This window comes from Barbus barbus (genome assembly GCF_936440315.1).
Source record: "Barbus barbus genome assembly, chromosome: 49".
In the NCBI taxonomy this organism is placed as follows: domain Eukaryota; kingdom Metazoa; phylum Chordata; class Actinopteri; order Cypriniformes; family Cyprinidae; genus Barbus; species Barbus barbus.
The window spans coordinates 3987254-4006975 of record NC_136727.1 but is presented as its reverse complement, the minus strand read 5'-3'; the positions used below and the strand labels follow the sequence as shown (position 1 = coordinate 4006975).

The following is a 19722-nucleotide window of genomic DNA, read 5'->3' as shown; positions in this document are numbered from 1 at the left end:
TCTCATCGTCTCTGTATGTTTAGAGTGACTGAATCTCCCTCCGTAGCTGACACTGACTTCACTGTGTTAACACCAGACACACCTGGAGCACAAACAGAAATAATTGTTGTAAACTAATTTTAAATAATTTTTTAAAATAATTGCAACAACCCTTTGACATGAATTTCAATACGTAACCGAAATAAGTATTTTTTTTAGTAAGATTAGATAAGATAAATGTAAACATTTGTTTTGCTTACTTGAGTTGTTAATCACATTGATTGATTTACAGTTATCATTATACAACATTAACAGCGCATGCAAACTCTTCTCATTGATTCTGTACATACTGAAACCATAAAACATTTATAACTTACCAACTAGACACCACAAGTCCGGGAAGTCATGGCCTAATGGTTAGAGAGTCGGACTCGTAATCCAAAGGTTGCGGGTTCGAGTCTCCGGCTGGCAGGGATTGTAGGTGGGGGGAGTGAATGTACAGTGCTCTCTCCACCCTCAATACCACGACTGAGGTGCCCTTGAGCAAGGCACCGAACCCCCAACTGCTCCCCGGGCGCTGCAGCATAAATGCTCCGGGTGTGTGTTCACGGTGTGTGTGTGTGTTCACTGCTGTGTGTGTGCACGTTGGATGGGTTAAATACAGAGCACGAATTCCGAGTATGGGTCACCATACTTGGCAGTATGCCACTTCACAAGCACAACTGTAACAAAATCAGCTGGATCATTTTCTTCAGCAGTTTGAACATCAGAACAATTTCGAATAATCAGTCCTCAATACTGACAATAAGATTTTTATATCAATAACAAATATTATATCAAATGGGTCTTGGCATGACGGAAAATGTCACGCTGAAGATGAGATTGATACCTGTCTGTGGTTTGGTGTGAATAAATAGCTCTGTGCACTTCCTTTCAGAGTGTGTTTCTCATATAGACTTATTTGTAAATGAGGTCTAATAACAGTTTCTGAATTGTTCCTCCAGTGTGATATTTTAAGACTGGTGTGCATGGTAGTAGGGCACATATATGATAAATACCTTGATATCTTGGTTTGATATTACTAACATCTGCAATCTTTGAAAAAAATTGTTTAGTGTAGCAGGAGGAGAAAAAAAAACACATTTAACACAAACTCAAACCTGAGCTCTGTATTGTTGCAAATTATTTATATTTTCTGTAGGCTATTTAATATCTTCATTAAGCTTTTATTTATTTATTTATCTTCTCCAGTTTTGAATAAATATGGAAAATGAGGTATCTGGTCTATGAAAACATCAGATGGCGTAATGCCTAATTGTGATCTGCCTTTTCAGAAACAAAACAAAACAGGCTGGTGGAAACATTGGCAACACTTTTGTCGACAATTAAATTATTATTTGTGTTTTTGTGCTGGTATCTTGGGTGGATTAGGCCTGTCATGGATAAATAAATAGAAACTACCAGTAGGTGGCAGCAAGTCCCTGTTTTAATAAATGATTAACTGAATCATTCAAATCAAATGATTCTTTCAAAAATGGTCAGATTTTGTATGTTTATCCACTCTTATTTTGTAAGTGACTTTTCTTTTTGTTTTAAAGATGCTTTCTTTGGATTGTTCGAATACTCAAAAGACAATACAGGGAAATTTTACATAATAAATTCATATTCATAAGCAAAAGTTTACTGGTTCTAAACCTCTCTTTTCATTGTTCAAAGTTGATTTAGACAAGTATATGGCAATTATACAAAGTTCTGTCAGTCTTAAAGCCATGAAAACTGCATTTCCGTGTTCTCTCTTTGTGTCTTTGCAAGGTGTTCATTTATTAATTTATTATAATAGAATTATAATATTTCATTTGCATGATAAGTTACACAATATTAGGGGTGGCATGGTACATGTATTCGTACCGAACCGTCACGGTACGGACATCTCGGTTCGGTGCATGAGGCCTTACAACGAATTCACCCCCAATCCAGAAGACAGCGCCCGCAGTAATACAACGCTGTTTGATAACTGCCAGCAGAAGAACAGCGAATGCCATGAGATGTGCACTTGAAAACAAAGCCCACTAGACAGTAACCATGTGCTGATTCTGAATGCGTCTCTCACATAGACTGACAAAGGAGTATACTTTAACGGCTTGTGCACTCAACTGTTTGCGAAATAGGGCTTTGTGCTCGTTTATCCTACCTCTCTCATTCAGCACAAATCCAAAGATTCCATAATATTTCCATATTTGCAATGTAATGTATCTGAATGCTAAATTATTTTTTATGTAAATTATAGCCTTTGTACTTCAGTCGCGTTCCAATGGTGACACAGAGGCCGGCGCACTGATGTTTGGCTCACTGTATTTTATTTTGATAAAGTACCAACTGCGCTGTCAAGTTAGCAATACTGGAACTGATGTGTGTGTGTGTGTGTGTGCGCGCGCGCACGCACGCTCTGGCGTGACCACTTCAGCTGTTTCCTTATACCAGCAGAATCAACTTTAAACACGTATTGTCTTATTAATAATCACTGTATAAAGGTCTGCTTTATACAGTGAAACAAAACAGATTTTATATACATAACATGTAGCTTAATAATATTTAGCATTTTCACATCTAGGTGGAATTTTTTTTTTAATTTGCACTACTGTCCATTCAAAATAAATTAAAACAAACTGAGCATAGTAGATTGTAGATTGTTCCTGTTGTACCGAAATCGTATCGAACCGTGACCCTCGAACCGAGGTACATACCGAACCGTGACATCTGTGTCCATGCCACCCCTACATAATATACAACATTAATCTAAGGCTGATGATACATGGGGCTACTTTTTGAGCAATTTTGCTTGGGCACTTTCCCATTGAGAATGGGTAACAAATTTATATCTGGATACTTATATATATATATACATAACTTTATATATGTATTACGCATAAAACAGCTAGTGCTTCTGGTTATGCCTACTGCTTTCATGTGTTTCTGGGCAGCACACACATCCCCATTAAACTCTCCCTAAGAGACCGTGGCATCTATAGCAGCCATGCTCTTAATGCATAATTTGTTAAAACTAAAGGTAAATTTTTCCTTTTTCCACATTTATTAAAAAACTTCACTCACTGGAACACTACAACTCCAAGCTCATTTCCAGTCTTGTCTTCTGTTCACTATTATGTCTTTTTTATCTATCTACATACTGTCACTATTATCTACCTCTTTTTTCACAGACAAAACTAGAACAATCAGCAACCAGTTCTCAACTCCGCAGCACCTCCGATCAACCACATCCACCGCTCCAGCTCCCATCTTCTCCTTCTGTCCTCTCACCGAGGCAGAAGTATCCAAACTTCTCCTCTCCAGCCATCCTACAACATGTCCTCGCGACCCGATCCCCTCACATCTTCTCCAAACAATCTCTCCCACACTCTTACCGGCACTCACACACATTATCAACACATCTCTCCTCACAGGCATCTTCCCCACAGCATTCAAGCAGGCTCGGGTAACCCCACTGATCAAAAAACCTACATTAAATGCTTCTCTTTTAGATAACTACAGACCTGTCTCTCTCCTTCCATTCATAGGGAAAACACTCGAACGAGCTGTCTTCAACCAGCTCTCGCGGTTTCTTTCACAGTACAACAAGCTGGATGCTAAACAGTCAGGTTTCAGGAGTGGCCATTCAACAGAGACTGCGCTACTCTCAGTCACTGAAGCCCTGCGAACTGCAAAGGCTGATTCCAAATCATCAGTCCTCATTCTGCTGGATCTCTCTGCTGCTTTTGACACTGTCAATCATCAGATTCTCCTGTCTACACTCTCTTCACTGGGCGTCACTGGAATTCCACTTCGCTGGTTTGAATCCTATCTCACCGGTAGATCCTTCAGGGTGACCTGGGGAGGGGAGGTATCCAAACCACATCAACTGATCACTGGAGTTCCTCAGGGATCGGTTCTTGGACCCCTCCTCTTCTCGACGTACACTACATCGCTGGGTCCCATCATACATGCACATGGCTTCTCCTATCACTGCTATGCCGATGACACACAGCTCTATCTCTCTTTTCAACCAGATGACCCAACGGTAGCTGCACGGATCTCAGGCTGCCTGGCGGACATCTCGGCATGGATGAAAGAACATCACCTACAGCTCAACCTGGCAAAGACGGAACTTCTGGTCTTCCCTGCCACTCCGACTCTACGGCATGACTTCACGATTCAGTTCGGCTCATCAATGATTACCCCATCAACTTCGGTCAGAAATCTTGGTGTAATCTTTGATGACCAGCTGACCTTCAAAGAGCACATTGCAAAGACTGCTCGTTCCTGCAGGTTTGCACTACACAACATCAGAAAGATCAGGCCCTTTCTGACAGAGCATGCTGCGCAACTTCTTGTCCAGGCCCTGGTTGTTTCTAGACTGGACTACTGCAATGCTCTTCTGGCTGGTCTGCCATCAAACGCAATCAAACCTCTACAAATGATTCAGAATGCAGCGGCACGACTGATCTTCAACGAGCCCAAAAGAGCGCATGTTACACCTCTCTTCATCTCTTTGCACTGGCTACCAGTGGCAGCTCGCATCCAGTTCAAGTCACTGATGCTTGCGTACAGATCTACCACAGGCTCTGCACCCTCCTACTTCCACTCACTATTACGAACCTACATCCCCTCCAGAAGTTTGAGATCTGCTAGTGAGCGACGCCTTGTGGTACCATCACAGAGAGGCTCAAAATCACTCTCCAGAACATTCTCGTTCACCATTCCTGGCTGGTGGAATAATCTTCCCACCCCTATCCGGAACGCCGGATCTCTGGCAACCTTCAAGCAACAACTGAAAACTCATCTCTTTCGGCAGTACTTGACTTCATCCTAAACTCAAAAAAAAAAAAAAAAAAAAAAATTTCCCTCTATCTTTCTCTCCACCTACTAGTTTGTACTTATTTGAACAATGACTGAGACTTGGTGTTACGAGCACTTCCTCTGTCTGACTGCCTCTTCAAGATGAATCGCTTTTTGTATTCCCCAATTGTAAGTCGCTTTGGATAAAAGCGTCTGCCAAATGACTAAATGTAAATGTAAATGTAAATTATGTTGTCAGTGCTTTAGTAATGAAAAACATGCTAAAACCTCCTTCCTGAAAAAAACAACATTAGTGTATACAAAGACTTTATAATCAAGAGTGTGCACATATATTACAACGAATATGAGGGAGTGCAATGAGCGGGGAGGAGTGAGTTGTAATGATGGTGAAATAAAGCAACTAAAATGGTTCATTACTCGAAGCTTTTCAACACGTTGCACACTAATGCTATCTTGTGGTCAAAGCTGGAAACAGCTGTCTTTGCGTTCCATCCAGACCTCCCAGCTATTTCTAGTTAACAGATCACGTGGTTATGGAAAACGAAAGCTCCGGTACAGTGCTTCACTGCGAGATGTTTCGGTTTTGTTTTGTTTTTTATTTAATACAAGCTTCGTAGCCTCCATGCAGAACGTCACATCACTAAGAAACACCGATCATTGTATATAGTTTACTGTAGAATATTTTGTGAGATATTTGCATTTGTTGCTCGGTTTGAATGAGACTGAAGAACGCAATGAGATTCAGCGGAACAGAACACTATTAAATCATCTCCATCGATCATCTGTACTACATTCACAGCTCGACAAAAAAAAAAAAAAAAAATCATGCAGAGGATATTATTGTTGTCTCTCTTATTTCTGGACGGTAAGTGGATTTATGTTATTTTTTAGTTTCATTCATGACACATTCACATCAGCCATGCTACAACAAATGCATGAACTGATACTGAAAGAACAACGCGTTTAATAGCCAAACCAACATTAAAAATAATAATGTGGCAAACATACAAAAAAAAAAAAAAAAAATGAAATCACATCTCTGTCAGACGTCGATATCTGCTGAAAATAGCACTGTCATATTCCCATCGTGTGTCCACTACAACAACAATAATAATAATAATAATGTAATTTAACGTGCAAACACAGTAATATTGGATGACCAAATTCAGTGTAGACTTCAGTGCAGCCATACATGTTAATGCATAATGTGTTAAAACAAAACTAAAGGTAAAATGTAACAAACATCAAACATATAAACACTATAGGACAAGTGGTATTTTAAAATGTGACTATACATTTAACATATGAGGAGAATGAGGAAATAACCTGTGTGTGTGTGTTTCTTTTTTAATAGAACATGGTACATAACAACTTACAGGTTACTGTTTTACATGTAAACTGGTAAAACCGGTTATTTCAAGAAACAATGTGTGCTCAAATGTTTCCAATTGAATCTGTTTACTGAGGTTACTGCTGTGGTATCAGATTAAACAGTCTATATCTATTATGTTTCATTTATGTTTTGCAGGTGTGTTTAGTGCAGAAACAGAAACAGTGTCAGTGATGGAAGGAGATCCTGTCACTCTACACACCAATCTTACTGAAATACAGAACGATGATACAATACTGTGGTCGTTTGGGCCTAAAGAATTTGTTATTTCTCAAATAACCAGAAAGAGCGACTTGACCTCATTTTTTGTCACTGATGATGTGAAATTCAAAGGCAGATTGCAGGTGGATCAAGACACTGGCTCTCTCACCATCAGAAACACCAGAAAGAGACACTCAGGACAATATAAACTAACAATCTCAAGTGAAAAAATCGCATCCAGGATATTTAGTGTGGATGTCTTTGGTAAGTATCTCAAGAGTATCTCTTTCATTAATGTAATAATGATCTTGTTTCAAGTTTCATGATTTCATGCTGTAAGCATCTTACATCAGTGTTCTTGATGATTCACATATGTGTGACTCCACACAAAAAATCTGTACGAATTAGTTTTTGTCCGATTTGTTTTCCAGGTGTGGTTGGTGAGACGGGTGGAGTGAAGTCAGTATCAGTGATGGAGGGAGATTCTGTCACTCTTCAGAATGATGGTACTGAATTACAGGAGGATGATCTGATCGTGTGGAGGTTTGGAGATAAAGGCATCCTCCTGGCTAATATTGATGTAGAAACGAATGAGGCCTCAATAAATGTTGATGATGAGCGATTCAGGGAGCGACTACAACTAAATCAGACTGGATCTCTGACCATCAAAAACACCAGAGCCGAACACGCGGGACTTTATGAAGTACAGATCAGAGGCCGTGAGAGCTCGCAGCAATTCCTTGTTTCTGTCAGTGGTGAGTTTCAAATTAAAGGTTTATAAATAATTCATACATTAATATATTAATATAATATATGAAATATAAGCTGACTTCTATGTTAATTACACTATTAAAATGGCTACAGATACAAAAAAAGTATTTTTTTAGGGTTTGGCCTGCACAGACCTCTGTAAGGGCAGGGGAGGAATAGCGGAATGAGGGCACAATCCCGCTACAAGGGTCCTCCTAGGTAGAAATCGCAAAGTGGAACTTCCCCTAGTGTCTCACATAATCTTAAACACAGTAGACTCTAGGAAAAACTTGGATAATTTGCTCATCAGGCAGCTGCTATTAGTATGTGCGATATGCGCGCTCGCTTTTTACTTTTGTTTTTGAAGCTCGGTGGGCAGGTAATGTAATTGGACGTACTCTGCAGGGACGTAAATTTAGTCTAACAGTGGGGGGGGGGGGGACAATAAACATAAAATTTCTCAAGAGAAATACACAAATAATACAGTTTAAATTGTACTTGTAAGGTTATGAATTATATACAGAGGAGAGCCTTAATATAGTGCAGCAGGTAGACCGTGCCAAATTAGAAAACTTTAAGCTGTTGTGCTCGTGTCCGTTGTAGACAGTCACAGCGTTGCCAAGTTTCTCGTGGAATTGGGTTACTTGATCACTGAATGAAGCGACCCCAGTAATGTGTATTTTAGCCTCGGAACATGCATTTTTAGTTACTTTAGGCTAGATTTGGGCTAGTTTTGATTAGCAATTGGGCGGGTTTTGTTGTGGAAACCTGGCAACCCTTTCCGTTATTATTGCTAACATAGTGACTCAACGAAAAATACATTGGCATCATCTGTATTAAAGAGAAAGTAATCACTTTATCCAATGTTTAAGTGAATAAAATAGCCTTGTGTGTGTGTGTGTGTAGGTGATGTAAAAAGGAAAGCAGGCATTTGGACCAAAGCACTGTGAGGCAAGGGACTTGGAGACTAAAAATGTTTCTAAACTTAAATTGCATTTTTGCCCCGTTTGTTGTTGTACTACTTACACAGTTATTTAAAGCATAAAACATTGTTATTTACAATACATAGCATGGTTTTTAATAATATATTTAGGCGGGACAACCCTCAGATGGGGGTGGGGGGGTATTGTCACCACTGCATGTTAACAGTGTAAAACCATGTTTTGGCCTGTGTCACGGTAAACTAAAACTTACACTACCGTTCAAAAGTTTTGGATCAGTAAGATGTGTAATGTTTTTAAAGAAGCCTCTTTTGCTCATTAAGGCTGCATTTATTTGATCAAAAATACAGAAAAAACGGTAATCTTGCCAAATGTTATTACAATATAAAATAATGGTTTCTGTTTTAATATACTTTAAAGTATAATTTATTTCTGTGATGCAAAAGCTGAATTTCCATCAGCCATTACTCCAGTCTAAAGTGCCACATGATCCTTCAGAAATCATTCTAATATGCTGATTTATTATTAGAATTATCAATGTTGGCAACAGTCGTGCTGCCAAATATATATATTTTTTGAAACTGCAATACTTTTTTCAGGATTCTTTAATTAATAAAAAGTTAAAAAAGAACAGCATTTATTCAAAATAGAAATCTTTTCTAACAATATAAATCTTTATCACATCTTATTAATTTAACACAGCCTTGCTGAATAAAAGGTTTAATTTCTTTAAAAAAAGAAAGAATAAAAATGTACTGACCCCAAACTTTTGAACGGTAGTTTATATTGTTAGAAAAGATTTATATTATAAATAAATGCTCTTCTTTTTAACTTTTTATTCATCAAAGAATCTTGAAGAAAGTATCACAGGTTCCAAAAAAGATATATTAAGCAGCACAATAGTTTCCAGCACTGATAATAAATCAGCATAATGTAATGATTTCTGAAGGATCATGTGACACTTTAGACTGGAGTAATGGCTGATGGAAATTCAGCTTTGAATTACAGAAATAAATTATACTTACGTATATTAAAATATAAACCATTATTTTATATTGTAATAATATTTTGCAAGATTACCGTTTTTTATGTATTTTTGATTAAATAAATGCAGTCTTGATGAGCATAAGAGACTTCTTTAAAAAACATCACAAGACTGACTGATCCAAAAGTTTGAACGGTAATGTATATATATACATGTCAACTGAGTGCCACCTATCAGTTCTGAATCATGATAAATATTTTGTCCTGTAATCATTCACTGTCTCCTTTTAGCTGTTCCTGATCCGGGTCTGTCTAGAGATGTCATAGCTGGAGTAATTGTTGCTGTTCTGCTGGTGGCTGCACTTTTAACTGCAGTTATGATTTACTATCACCGCAGAATCACTAAACTAAAAAAACAAGTGGGTAAGTATTACAGCTGATACAAGCAATACAAACTACAAAATACAAACATGCTACAGTAGAGTTTAAATGCATAATGATGTTTAGAATCAATTATATAATTAATCAAGCCTCAGAGGAAATATGCTGCCAGTTTTTCAACACATTAAGATCTGGGTTTGCTCACGCTAATGACTGAAATCAGTGCAAGAATTTAGGGTAAATGATAAATTACATGAGAAACAGACTTTATAGTTGATTTCCCAGAAGTATTCTGACCAAGCGGCAACCTCCCGCTCCCTCTAGTGAAACCAACACGGAAGTGATTAAAACTGCAATTCATCGACTAGCCGCTGGAGGCTGGCTCCAAAAGGGAGTCAATCACATTGACTCTCCATGTTAAAATGCCCAACTTTACAGTAGAAAAAAACATGTTTACAGCCTGGTACAAAAATTTATTTTGGTCTATATAGCTAATTTTGCCCTTCGTGACAACTGTGAGGGGGGTGAATTTTTTTATAACTCATCCATTTAAATTATATTAAGCCTTAAACTTCTGCATAATTAAGGGCGTGGCCACTTGAGTGACAGGTTGATTGACGTTGCTGTCTCTATCTGCTGTCTGTTAGCCGTCACGTTACCTCAGCCGCTGAACTTGGCATCTCTGCCGTGTTTCTGCTTTTGTTTTATACAGTATATGGCTTTTTTCGTTATTATTTCTTAAAATTATCTAATAAAATGGCTTGTTGTGCGGCTAATTGTACTAACAGACCGTCCAAGTCTAGGCTCCATTTTTTTCCGGTGAGTGATATTGTAATGTAATTTTATTTATTAATTTATTTATTCTTTATAATTTTATTTAAAACTTAACTACACTCCAGAATCCGACAGACTGTGATTGGCTGTAACGTTAGGCCTGTAATTAACGTTACTGGTTAAGCGTTTTCCTCCAATAGAAAACTGTTAGGCTATAATACAAACTCTGTGGCTTAAAGAATTAAAACCGATTAAAACTGTTTTTAAAAGACGAAACTCAGTGAGAACATGATTAATAAAGCATACTATATACAGACAACCAGGCACCTCAGTTCCGCCCACGTCCCGCCTCATTGCCCATTTTGGATCATCCGGGAGTGACGCGCGGTGACGCGCGGTGACGCGTTGCCAAGATGGCGGCGGTCGGCTCCGCCCACTTTAGGATTCAAAAACGCTCTTCAGAAACCTACGAGTGACGTCACGGACACTACGTCCATTTTTTTTTTACAGTCTATGATTCTGACACAATTGTGTAATTCTTTGCCAGTTTTATTTGGGTTTGAAAAAGCCAGCATATTGTTATGCCAGTAAAGTTCTTCTGAGACTAAAGTTTCTGATATGTTAAATCATACTAGCAATATAGCTAAAACATGCTAACAATGAGGTAAAACAACAACGTTCTAAAACATGCTACCAATTTCCTAAAGCATGCTAGCAACGTGCAAAAACATGTTTGAAAATGCTAGAAATGTGTCAAGCATGTTAACAACATGCTATTAACATTCTAAAACGTGCTCTTTGTAAAGTTAGGCTTGCTCATATGAACACATTTCTGTTCTCTGCTTCTATGTGCCGCTGTGACAGCTGAAGAAAAGAAGGTGTCAGAGACGGAAGGGAGATCTGTCAACCTAAAGACTAAGACTGTACTACAGAAAGGTGATGAGATAAAGTGGTGGTTTGAGGATCACATCCTCACTGAATTAAAAAAAAAGGCCAGTGAAACAAACGATACAGAATGTGATGCTCCTGATGGGAGATTCAGAAACAAACTGGTGCTGAATGAGAAGACTGGAGATCTCATCATCAATAACATCAGGACCATTCACTCGGGACTCTACAAACTACAGATCGACCGCAAAAACGGAAAAACCGAATACATGAGATTCATTGTAACTGTCACTGGTGAGTAGATCAATAATCATGTACTGTTTAAACAGCTTAGATCATCTGAACTTAGCACAAATTCCCAAAGTACAACACAAGTTTAGTTACTTTTAGATTGTAATGTTTTTCATTTTAGTGTAATATTAAAATTACCAGAATAAATGTAATACTCTATATCATCACAAAATGTGAACTATTTTACCGTCCTGCTCTGAACTGAGGCATTAATATAAATTTCAAACAGTAACATTATGAATTTCTGTGAAGCTGCTTCAAAACAGTGTGTATTGTGAAAAGTGCTGTACAAATATACTAAAATTATCAAACTAGAGGTTTGCTAACACCATGGACAGTATCAATAAAGATATATACAGGTATATATATATATATATATATATATATATATATATATATATAAATATCTCTAGATTCAAAATAATAGAGTCCACACCACAACTATAATGATAACGACACAGAACAATATAATTGGAATAACTTTCTCATATTTTTCTAGCCAATCAGAATCCATCTGGCAAGAGCTTGAGCATTTAAAGCTTGAAATGACAGTCTTGTGTGTTAGTGTGGATGCTAATATAGTTATTATTGTATTTATCTTTATTGGTGTTAATGGGTGTTCAAGTAATACTGCACAAATGAAGTAGATATGTTTTGTGCGGAAAGAAATCATAATATTACAAGAATAAATTATTTTGGCTAAAAAATCTAATACTACAGCATATTCTATGATTTGTGTGTTTAGGTAATATCTTCCTAGACAGATGAGCTGAAACTATGAACGACAAACTAGGTTAAAAAATGGCATCTAAATGAATTTGTTGAAAATTCACGTTATATTAATTCACACTTTGTTTTCTGTATTTCTGTGTGTTGCTTTGACATGAAGTGAACGGCGTGTCAGCGAAGGTTGGAGAACCTGTCACTCTAGACCCTGGTCTTGAAACACTGAGCGGTGATCTGATACTGTGGACGTTTGGAGCTAAAAACTGTCTCGTTATTAAAGGCGAATCAGGAACGACTAGTATTGGGGAGAGATTCGGAGACAGACTACAGCTGAATCCTAGGACTGGATCTCTGACCATCACGGACATCACAAATACAGACTTTGGACTTTTTCAATTACAGATCATCAACAGGGACCGGACCAGATACAGGAGATTCAATCTGACTAATTCTGGTGAGTAGGATAACATTTATTATAATAACTAGGCTATATATTAATTTTTAACAAACAGGCATTTTCCACACATTTAGATGTGACGTGAACAGGCCCTAAAAAAATGTAAATACTGTAAGTGGTGCAAGTCCGTATCTTAATAAGTCATTCATTGAATCATTTATTAGAATGGAAGCCAGTGACAGTCTTTATGTATGGATCATAGAATCATTGACTCACTCGATTCATTCAAAGACAGATTCATTCATGAATGAAACACTGCAATGTTGCTCTGAGACACACACATGTGTATCTTTGTATATTTGTACAATATTTTGTTTAATGTTCTCTTGTTTTCAGCAGGGATAGGGACTCTTAGTGGATCTGTAAAATCATCCATGTGTCGATGTATATGCAACAAAACTGTTTCTTTCTTTCTTTCTTTCTGATTTCTGTGTTGTGTTTCTGTTGAATCAACTGAAGTGAAACCACTGCTGAATAAAGAGCAAGAGCAGTAGTGGCCTTCAGTTTAATAAAACATGCCCACCTTTAAAAAATCTATTAGTAAAGATTAGAAATGATTAAAGTTGCTGCCTCATCTCAATGAGTAATTCATTTAGCTTTTATTCATATCAGCACTCTGTTAATAACACAAAAATGTATATTAGCTTATTCTCCTCGGAAACACAGCAAACTGTCCTTTTGTTTTGAACTGATAAACAGCATCTGAATGATGTTTCTGTAGTAACTCTATTGTTCTCATGCACACACTTGAGCTGATGGATGTCTCTGTATTTCTCTGCTTCTAGGTGCTGCTGTCACAGATGAGGCGATGGAGAAATCAGAGCTGAAGGAGAAGAATGGTGAGAATCTGCTGTTTGCACTGAATATCTTTAACTTTACAACAGCATCATGATCTGAAGTGTGTGATTTGGCTCAGTTTATTCATTCAGATTTCAAACAAATGACTGTAAGTGAATTAAAGAGTGACTGTCCTGAGAGAAATTACCTTCTGCTGGATCTTTTAATGCTACAAACAGATAGAACCAAGATGGCGCCGAGCATGGCAGCCGTGTTGCGAGCTCCAAGAAAACTCTGCAGTTTTTCTTATGTTTTTTATGTTTTATTTGTTATTTTGTTGTTTCACGTGTTAGATGTTGTCAGTATAACTGTCTACGATAGACACACGCTTTTAAACATTGGTTCCTTCGTCGCGCAACGCAAACCGGACTTTGAGTTCCTGAACGCCGGCGCCTTGTTTACAGACACCGCATCAGAGCCCTTTGTCTGGGCTGCACGATCGCGACCGAAGAAACGCCGCCGGAAAAGGGGGAAGAGAGCCGGCATCCTTGTCAGACTCAGACGCCGTCCCCTCCGACCTCCTCTCCCAACTATTTTGCTGGCTAACGTTCAGTCACTGGACAACAAACTCTGTGAACTGCGGGCACGCATCTCACACCAACGGGAAACAAGGGACTGCTGCATTATTTGCCTCACAGAAACCTGGATGTCGGCAGTGGTTCCAGACTCAGCCATCGAGCTCACGGGGTTCTCCGTGCACCGCTCGGACAGAACGAAAGAGCTCACAGGGAAAAGCAGAGGCGGGGGCGTCTGTTTCTTTATCAACAACTCGTGGTGTGATGAAAGGAACCTACACTCTATTAAATCCTCCTGCTCCCCTGATCTGGAATTTCATATGCTTCTGTGTCGACCATTCTGGCTACCGAGGGAATTTACAGCGATCATAATCACAGCTGTTTACATTCCCCCTCAAGCCAACACAGACCAGGCACTTAAGGAACTGTATGGGAATATAAGCGAGCAGGAAACCGCGTACCCAGATGCAGCGTTTATTGTTACGGGGGACTTCAACAAAGCCAACTTCAGAACAATAGCTCCAAAATACTTTCAACACATCACCATCAACACGCGTGGTGATCGTGTACTTGATCACTGCTACTCTCCATTCCGGGACGCCTACAAATCGCTCCCCCGCCCACCTTTCGGCAAATCGGACCACACTTCCGTTCTGCTCCTGCCTGCTTATAGGCAGAAACTGAAACGAGAAGCACCCGCCCTCAGGACAATTCAATGCTGGTCGGACCAATCAGACGCTATACTACAGGACTGTTTTGATCACGTGGACTGGGACATGTTCCGGGCAGCGTCTGATGACGACATAGAGGCGTACTCAGATACTGTAACGTGTTTCATCAGGAAGTGTGTAGAGGATGTAGTACCGACAAAAACAATCCGCATCTACCCCAACCAAAAACCGTGGATTAACAGCGATGTTCGAGCAGCCTTGTCAGCGCGGACATCTGCCTTTAAATCCGGAAACTCTGACGATCGCAAACAAGCCAGTTACGATCTCAGGAAATCAATCAAAGCTGCCAAACGACAATATAAAAACAAAGTTGAAGAACAATTCAAAACCAACAACGCAAGAAGCATGTGGCAGGGTATCAACAACATCACAGATTTCAGAGGGAATAAACCAGCTACTGTGAACATTGCCGCCTCTGTACCGGACGAACTTAATAACTTTTATGCTCGTTTCGAGGCTCACAACACCGCCCACACAGAGCGCGCTCCCGCGGCTGTAGCAGAAGAGGCGAGCGCACTTTCCTTTTCTGTCGCAGATGTAACCCGATCCTTCCGACGGGTGAACATCCGCAAGGCTGTGGGTCCCGATGGCATCCCAGGCCGTGTGCTCCGAGCATGCGCATTCCAACTGGCCGGGGTTTTCACAGACATTTTTAACCTTTCCCTCTCTCTGTCTGTGGTTCCCGCATGCTTCAAAAAATCCACCATTGTGCCCATACCAAAGAAAAATAAAATCACATGCTTGAATGACTGGAGGCCCATTGCTCTGACACCCATCTTCAGCAAGTGCTTTGAGAAACTCATCAGAGACTACATCTGCTCTGTGCTGCCTGACTCACTGGATCCCCTACAATTTGCATATCGCAGAAACCGTTCCACAGACGATGCTATTGCCTTCACCCTGCACACTGCTCTCTCCCACCTGGAAAATAAGAACACCTATGTGAGAATGCTGTTTGTGGACTACAGCTCAGCATTCAATACCATAGTGCCTGCCACATTGGTTGAGAAGCTCCAGACTCTGGGACTAAACGGATCTCTGTGCAGCTGGATCCTGGACTTCCTGACAGGCAGATGTCAGGTGGTCAGAATGGGCAACAACACTTCATCCCCGCTGACCCTCAACACTGGTGCTCCTCAGGGCTGCGTCCTCAGCCCACTCCTGTACTCCCTGTACACACACGACTGTACAGCAACACACAGCTCCAACGTCATCGTCAAATTTGCTGACGACACAACGGTGATAGGCCTGATCACTGACAACGATGAGACGGCCTACAGAGAGGAGGTGAGAACCCTGACTAAATGGTGTCAAGAGAACCACCTCTCACTCAACATCGACAAGACCAAGGAGCTGGTGGTGGATTTCAGGAGACAGAGCAGAGAACACACACCCATCACCATCGACATGACACCTGTGGAGCGAGTAAACAGCTTCAAATTCCTCGGTGTTCACATCACTGAGGATCTCACATGGTCCGCTCACACAGATGCAGTGCTGAAGAAGACACACCAACGCCTCTTCTTCCTGAGACGGCTGAGGAAGTTTGGAATGAACCCCAGCATCCTCAGATCATTCTACACCTGCACTGTGGAGAGCATCCTGACAGGCTGCATCACCGCCTGGTTTGGAAACAGCACTGCTGGCAACCGCAAAGCTCTGCAAAGGGTCGTGCGAACTGCCCGTCACATTGTTGGAGGTGAGCTTCCCTCCCTCCAGGACATCTACACCAGGCGGTGTATAAAGAAAGCCCGGAGGATCATCAGTGACTCCAGCCACCCGTCCCACAGACTGCTCTCTCTGCTGCCCTCAGGAAGACGTCTCCGCAGCATCCGATCCCGCACTAGCCGACTGAGGGATAGCTTTTTTCCTCAGGCTATCAGGCTAATGAACAGTCAAAACTAATATACCTACAGCATAATCCCACCTTACAGTATACGCACTGCACTTTAATTCCACACAGTTCAAACTGGACTACCAGTACACTACTGCACAAATACAACAATCTTTTTGCCAGCACCGGATACCATCCAATGCACATCCATGACATTTGCACATCCGGTTTATATATAATCTGCTGCATCTTCGCATATTACTGTGTGTATATAACGTAGAATGTGTACTACATACTGTGTATAATGTGTATCGTAACTGTATGTCTGTCTAATAGTACACTGTGTGTACTGAGTATATGTATGTGTATATTACACATTGTCATCTGTATAAGTCTGTACGTATGTATGGTAATGTCTATATGTAAATTGTTTTTGCAGTGTCTGGAGCACGCTCTCAAGAATTTCACTCACGAAGGCACACGTGCTGTGGTGATGTGACAATAAAAGTGATTTGATTTGATTTGATCCAAGTCTAAATGACCCAAGAAAAATTTTACATTTCAGATTGCATAGTAGATGCACGACTGAGTTTATAAATACAAAATATGTTTATTTGTCAGAAAAGTGCTTGGATTGAATTCATCAAATGAGCAAAATGTGCCGCTGACAATCTGTGTTAAATGAGTTTGTACATTGTAAATGCTTCACTTTAGTTTTGATGTCTCATATGAAGAAATCCAGATCAGTACATTATCTGTTTTTAATTCATCATTGTCTCTGTATTTTCCTTCAGACTCCACAGAAGAGCGAGTGAAAGAATCAGCGACTGTAGTGATGTCGCTGCTGGATGGAGAGGAAGAGGATGTAGTGAATGATGAGGGGTATGTGATTGTAATGAATGATCAGTACGAGGGGACGCATTCACTTTAACAAGACCCACCCACCAGTGTCAATCATCAACACGTCAGCTCCAGCTACAACACAAACATTTTTTATTTGAAAGATGCTATGTGTTATTACTCAGACTCTGTCAACAAATCAAAAAATATATATTTTCAACTTTTTTATTTTGTTTGGCAATTTTTTTTTTATCCATAAACAAAAATGTATGGGCTCAACTCTTTCGAATTTTCTGATTAAGGTTGACTCACTGCTCATCTTTTTGACTAGTGTTAATGCAATTGGTAAAAATAGTATGACATTTCCTAATCAATCCCCAACTAATCAAACAAGACAATTAATAGAAATTGATTTTCACAATCTTTACGACGTTACCAGAGTAAGGAGAAAACAAGAATCTTTAGAAAAATAATAATGAAGAATATGAGAGAGATGATTCATTTGAGTGTGTTTTCTACTGAATTGCAAATGTTAACAAATGGTTTAGAGGTAATGGAAATATAAATGTCAAGATATTATGTTTCCAGTATGTCTTGTATATGGAGAGCTCAAATATGAATTGCTTTGAGGTTATTAATAATATGTTTATGAAGCTTGTTTGCAAAGAAATGGTTGATGTCAAGGAGATGCATTTTGCACTTCTTAAATACATTTGCAGAATGGACCTTCTAATCAAAACAAAGTCATGAGGTGTTATTCATATGTGCTATACATGAAGTGTATGGTTTTGACACCTATATTTACGAATTTTTTCATAGTTTAAAATAATGATAGGCATGATTGCTATATAAGAAATTGAGAAGTTGTTATTTTGTATTTGAACTGTTAACCCTGCCATGAGTAGTATCTGGGTGAAAGGTCTCGAGGTACTGAAACCAACCCAGACAGCGGGGGGAGATAGACGCCACATGCAAGAATAACGCAGGTGGATGGAAGACTATAAAGGGCCGAAGACAGAGATGGACGATTGCGTGGTGAAGACATCTCGTTTGTTATTTTTGATATTTGCTTATGAGTTACTGTATTTAAAAAAAAAAACGAAACCATTGTATTGGTGATTCGTTAAACTTTAAAATCAGTCTGTGAGTAATTAATTCTTAAATAACTAGTTATCAGAACCTAAATAAATCCTTACATCGAGTTTCAAGTGGTCAGAACTTGACTGAATGAGCACGGACACCAGGAACTGAGGGTTGAAGCTACATCTAATATCCATTCAATGGAGAGGTGAGTATAGAATGGTCTATTATGAGCCTATCTTGAGAAATATGTATTAGAAATATTCCCTGTACCGGTATACAAACAATACACTAGCAATAATAAAAAAAAAAATGTGTCAGGTTTTTGAAACTATGTGAAAAATGCATTTCTATTCAGTTCAGACAGCTCTCTTTCATTGCTCTTTTCTTTCATTTTTATTATTATTGTATTTTCCCCTTATTGTAAGCTACCTTCCCCTTTATTTTGTTTTAATTTTCCTAATCTTGTGTATACAGTTATTCTTATTATATTTTCTTTTCTTTAATAATGTTCTCCTGAAGGTGTTTGAATATTTTCTATTTTATCAAAGGAATAAAAAAAACAAACAAAAAAAAACAACAAAACATTGTTCTTTTTTTATGAGCCTCTGGAATCTGTCCAGTGAAAGTGAGAAATGTTAAACTTGCATGTACATTTGGTTTCATATTGACCCAGAAACATGTTTATCAAACACTTTCAGATGTCATTTTAATAATGTTACGCTTCATACCTGTTACTCTATTTAGCATGATACTAGTTTGACTCTCACAGTTTTGATTTTGTGTGATTGTAGACAGTGAGAGTCAGAAAGTGTTTTTAATAAGGCGTTTAACCACAGCAGTATTTCTCTATTCACTGTTTTATATAATTAGCACCAGTTCCAGATTAATGTTGATGTTCAGTATCGATTACAGTCTGTTTCCAAAGCTCTGTATTCACGCTGAAGCACTTGAAATGAGCTTTATTGCACTTATAGCAAAAACATGTAAAATCGCATTTGTTCAGTTCTAGTAGTGATATGATACCGCATGCATTGTGCTTTGTGTTGTTTTATTACATTTGAAAACAGCATCTGCTTCTTGAATAATGTCCATGTAAGATATTGATATATGACTGATCTTAATGTTGTATCATTTCTGTCATCTAGTGGACAAACACCGATACAGATTTTGCTTCCTAACAACTGTTTTCACATGAAACGAATCAAAATGTACCTGAATGTAAAAAGATAAACTGTGTGAAACGTGTTGCTGCATACTGTATGTTTT

General features: G+C 39.0%; 1 protein-coding gene across 1 annotated transcript; it reads left to right on the top strand.

Moving 5' to 3' along the window:
• The first annotated feature begins 5336 nt into the window (after positions 1-5336).
• LOC306867843 (uncharacterized protein) lies at positions 5337-19702 on the top strand. The gene is made up of 8 exons (XM_079413759.1): positions 5337-5698; positions 6362-6688; positions 6856-7179; positions 9391-9522; positions 11119-11436; positions 12323-12613; positions 13402-13455; positions 17328-19702. Exons 1-8 carry the CDS (start codon positions 5659-5661, stop codon positions 17462-17464), a joined length of 1623 nt encoding a protein of 540 aa, XP_079269885.1. The 5' UTR covers positions 5337-5658; the 3' UTR covers positions 17465-19702.
• The last annotated feature ends 20 nt before the right edge of the window (positions 19703-19722 follow it).

Coding starts and splice junctions, on each gene's coding strand:
- LOC306867843 (XM_079413759.1), top strand. CDS start 5,659: ATGCAGAGGATATTATTGTTGTCTCTCTTATTTCTGGACG. Junction 5,699..6,361: donor GTCTCTCTTATTTCTGGACG/GTAAGTGGATTT, acceptor TATGTTTTGCAG/GTGTGTTTAGTGCAGAAACA. Junction 11,437..12,322: donor ATTCATTGTAACTGTCACTG/GTGAGTAGATCA, acceptor TTTGACATGAAG/TGAACGGCGTGTCAGCGAAG.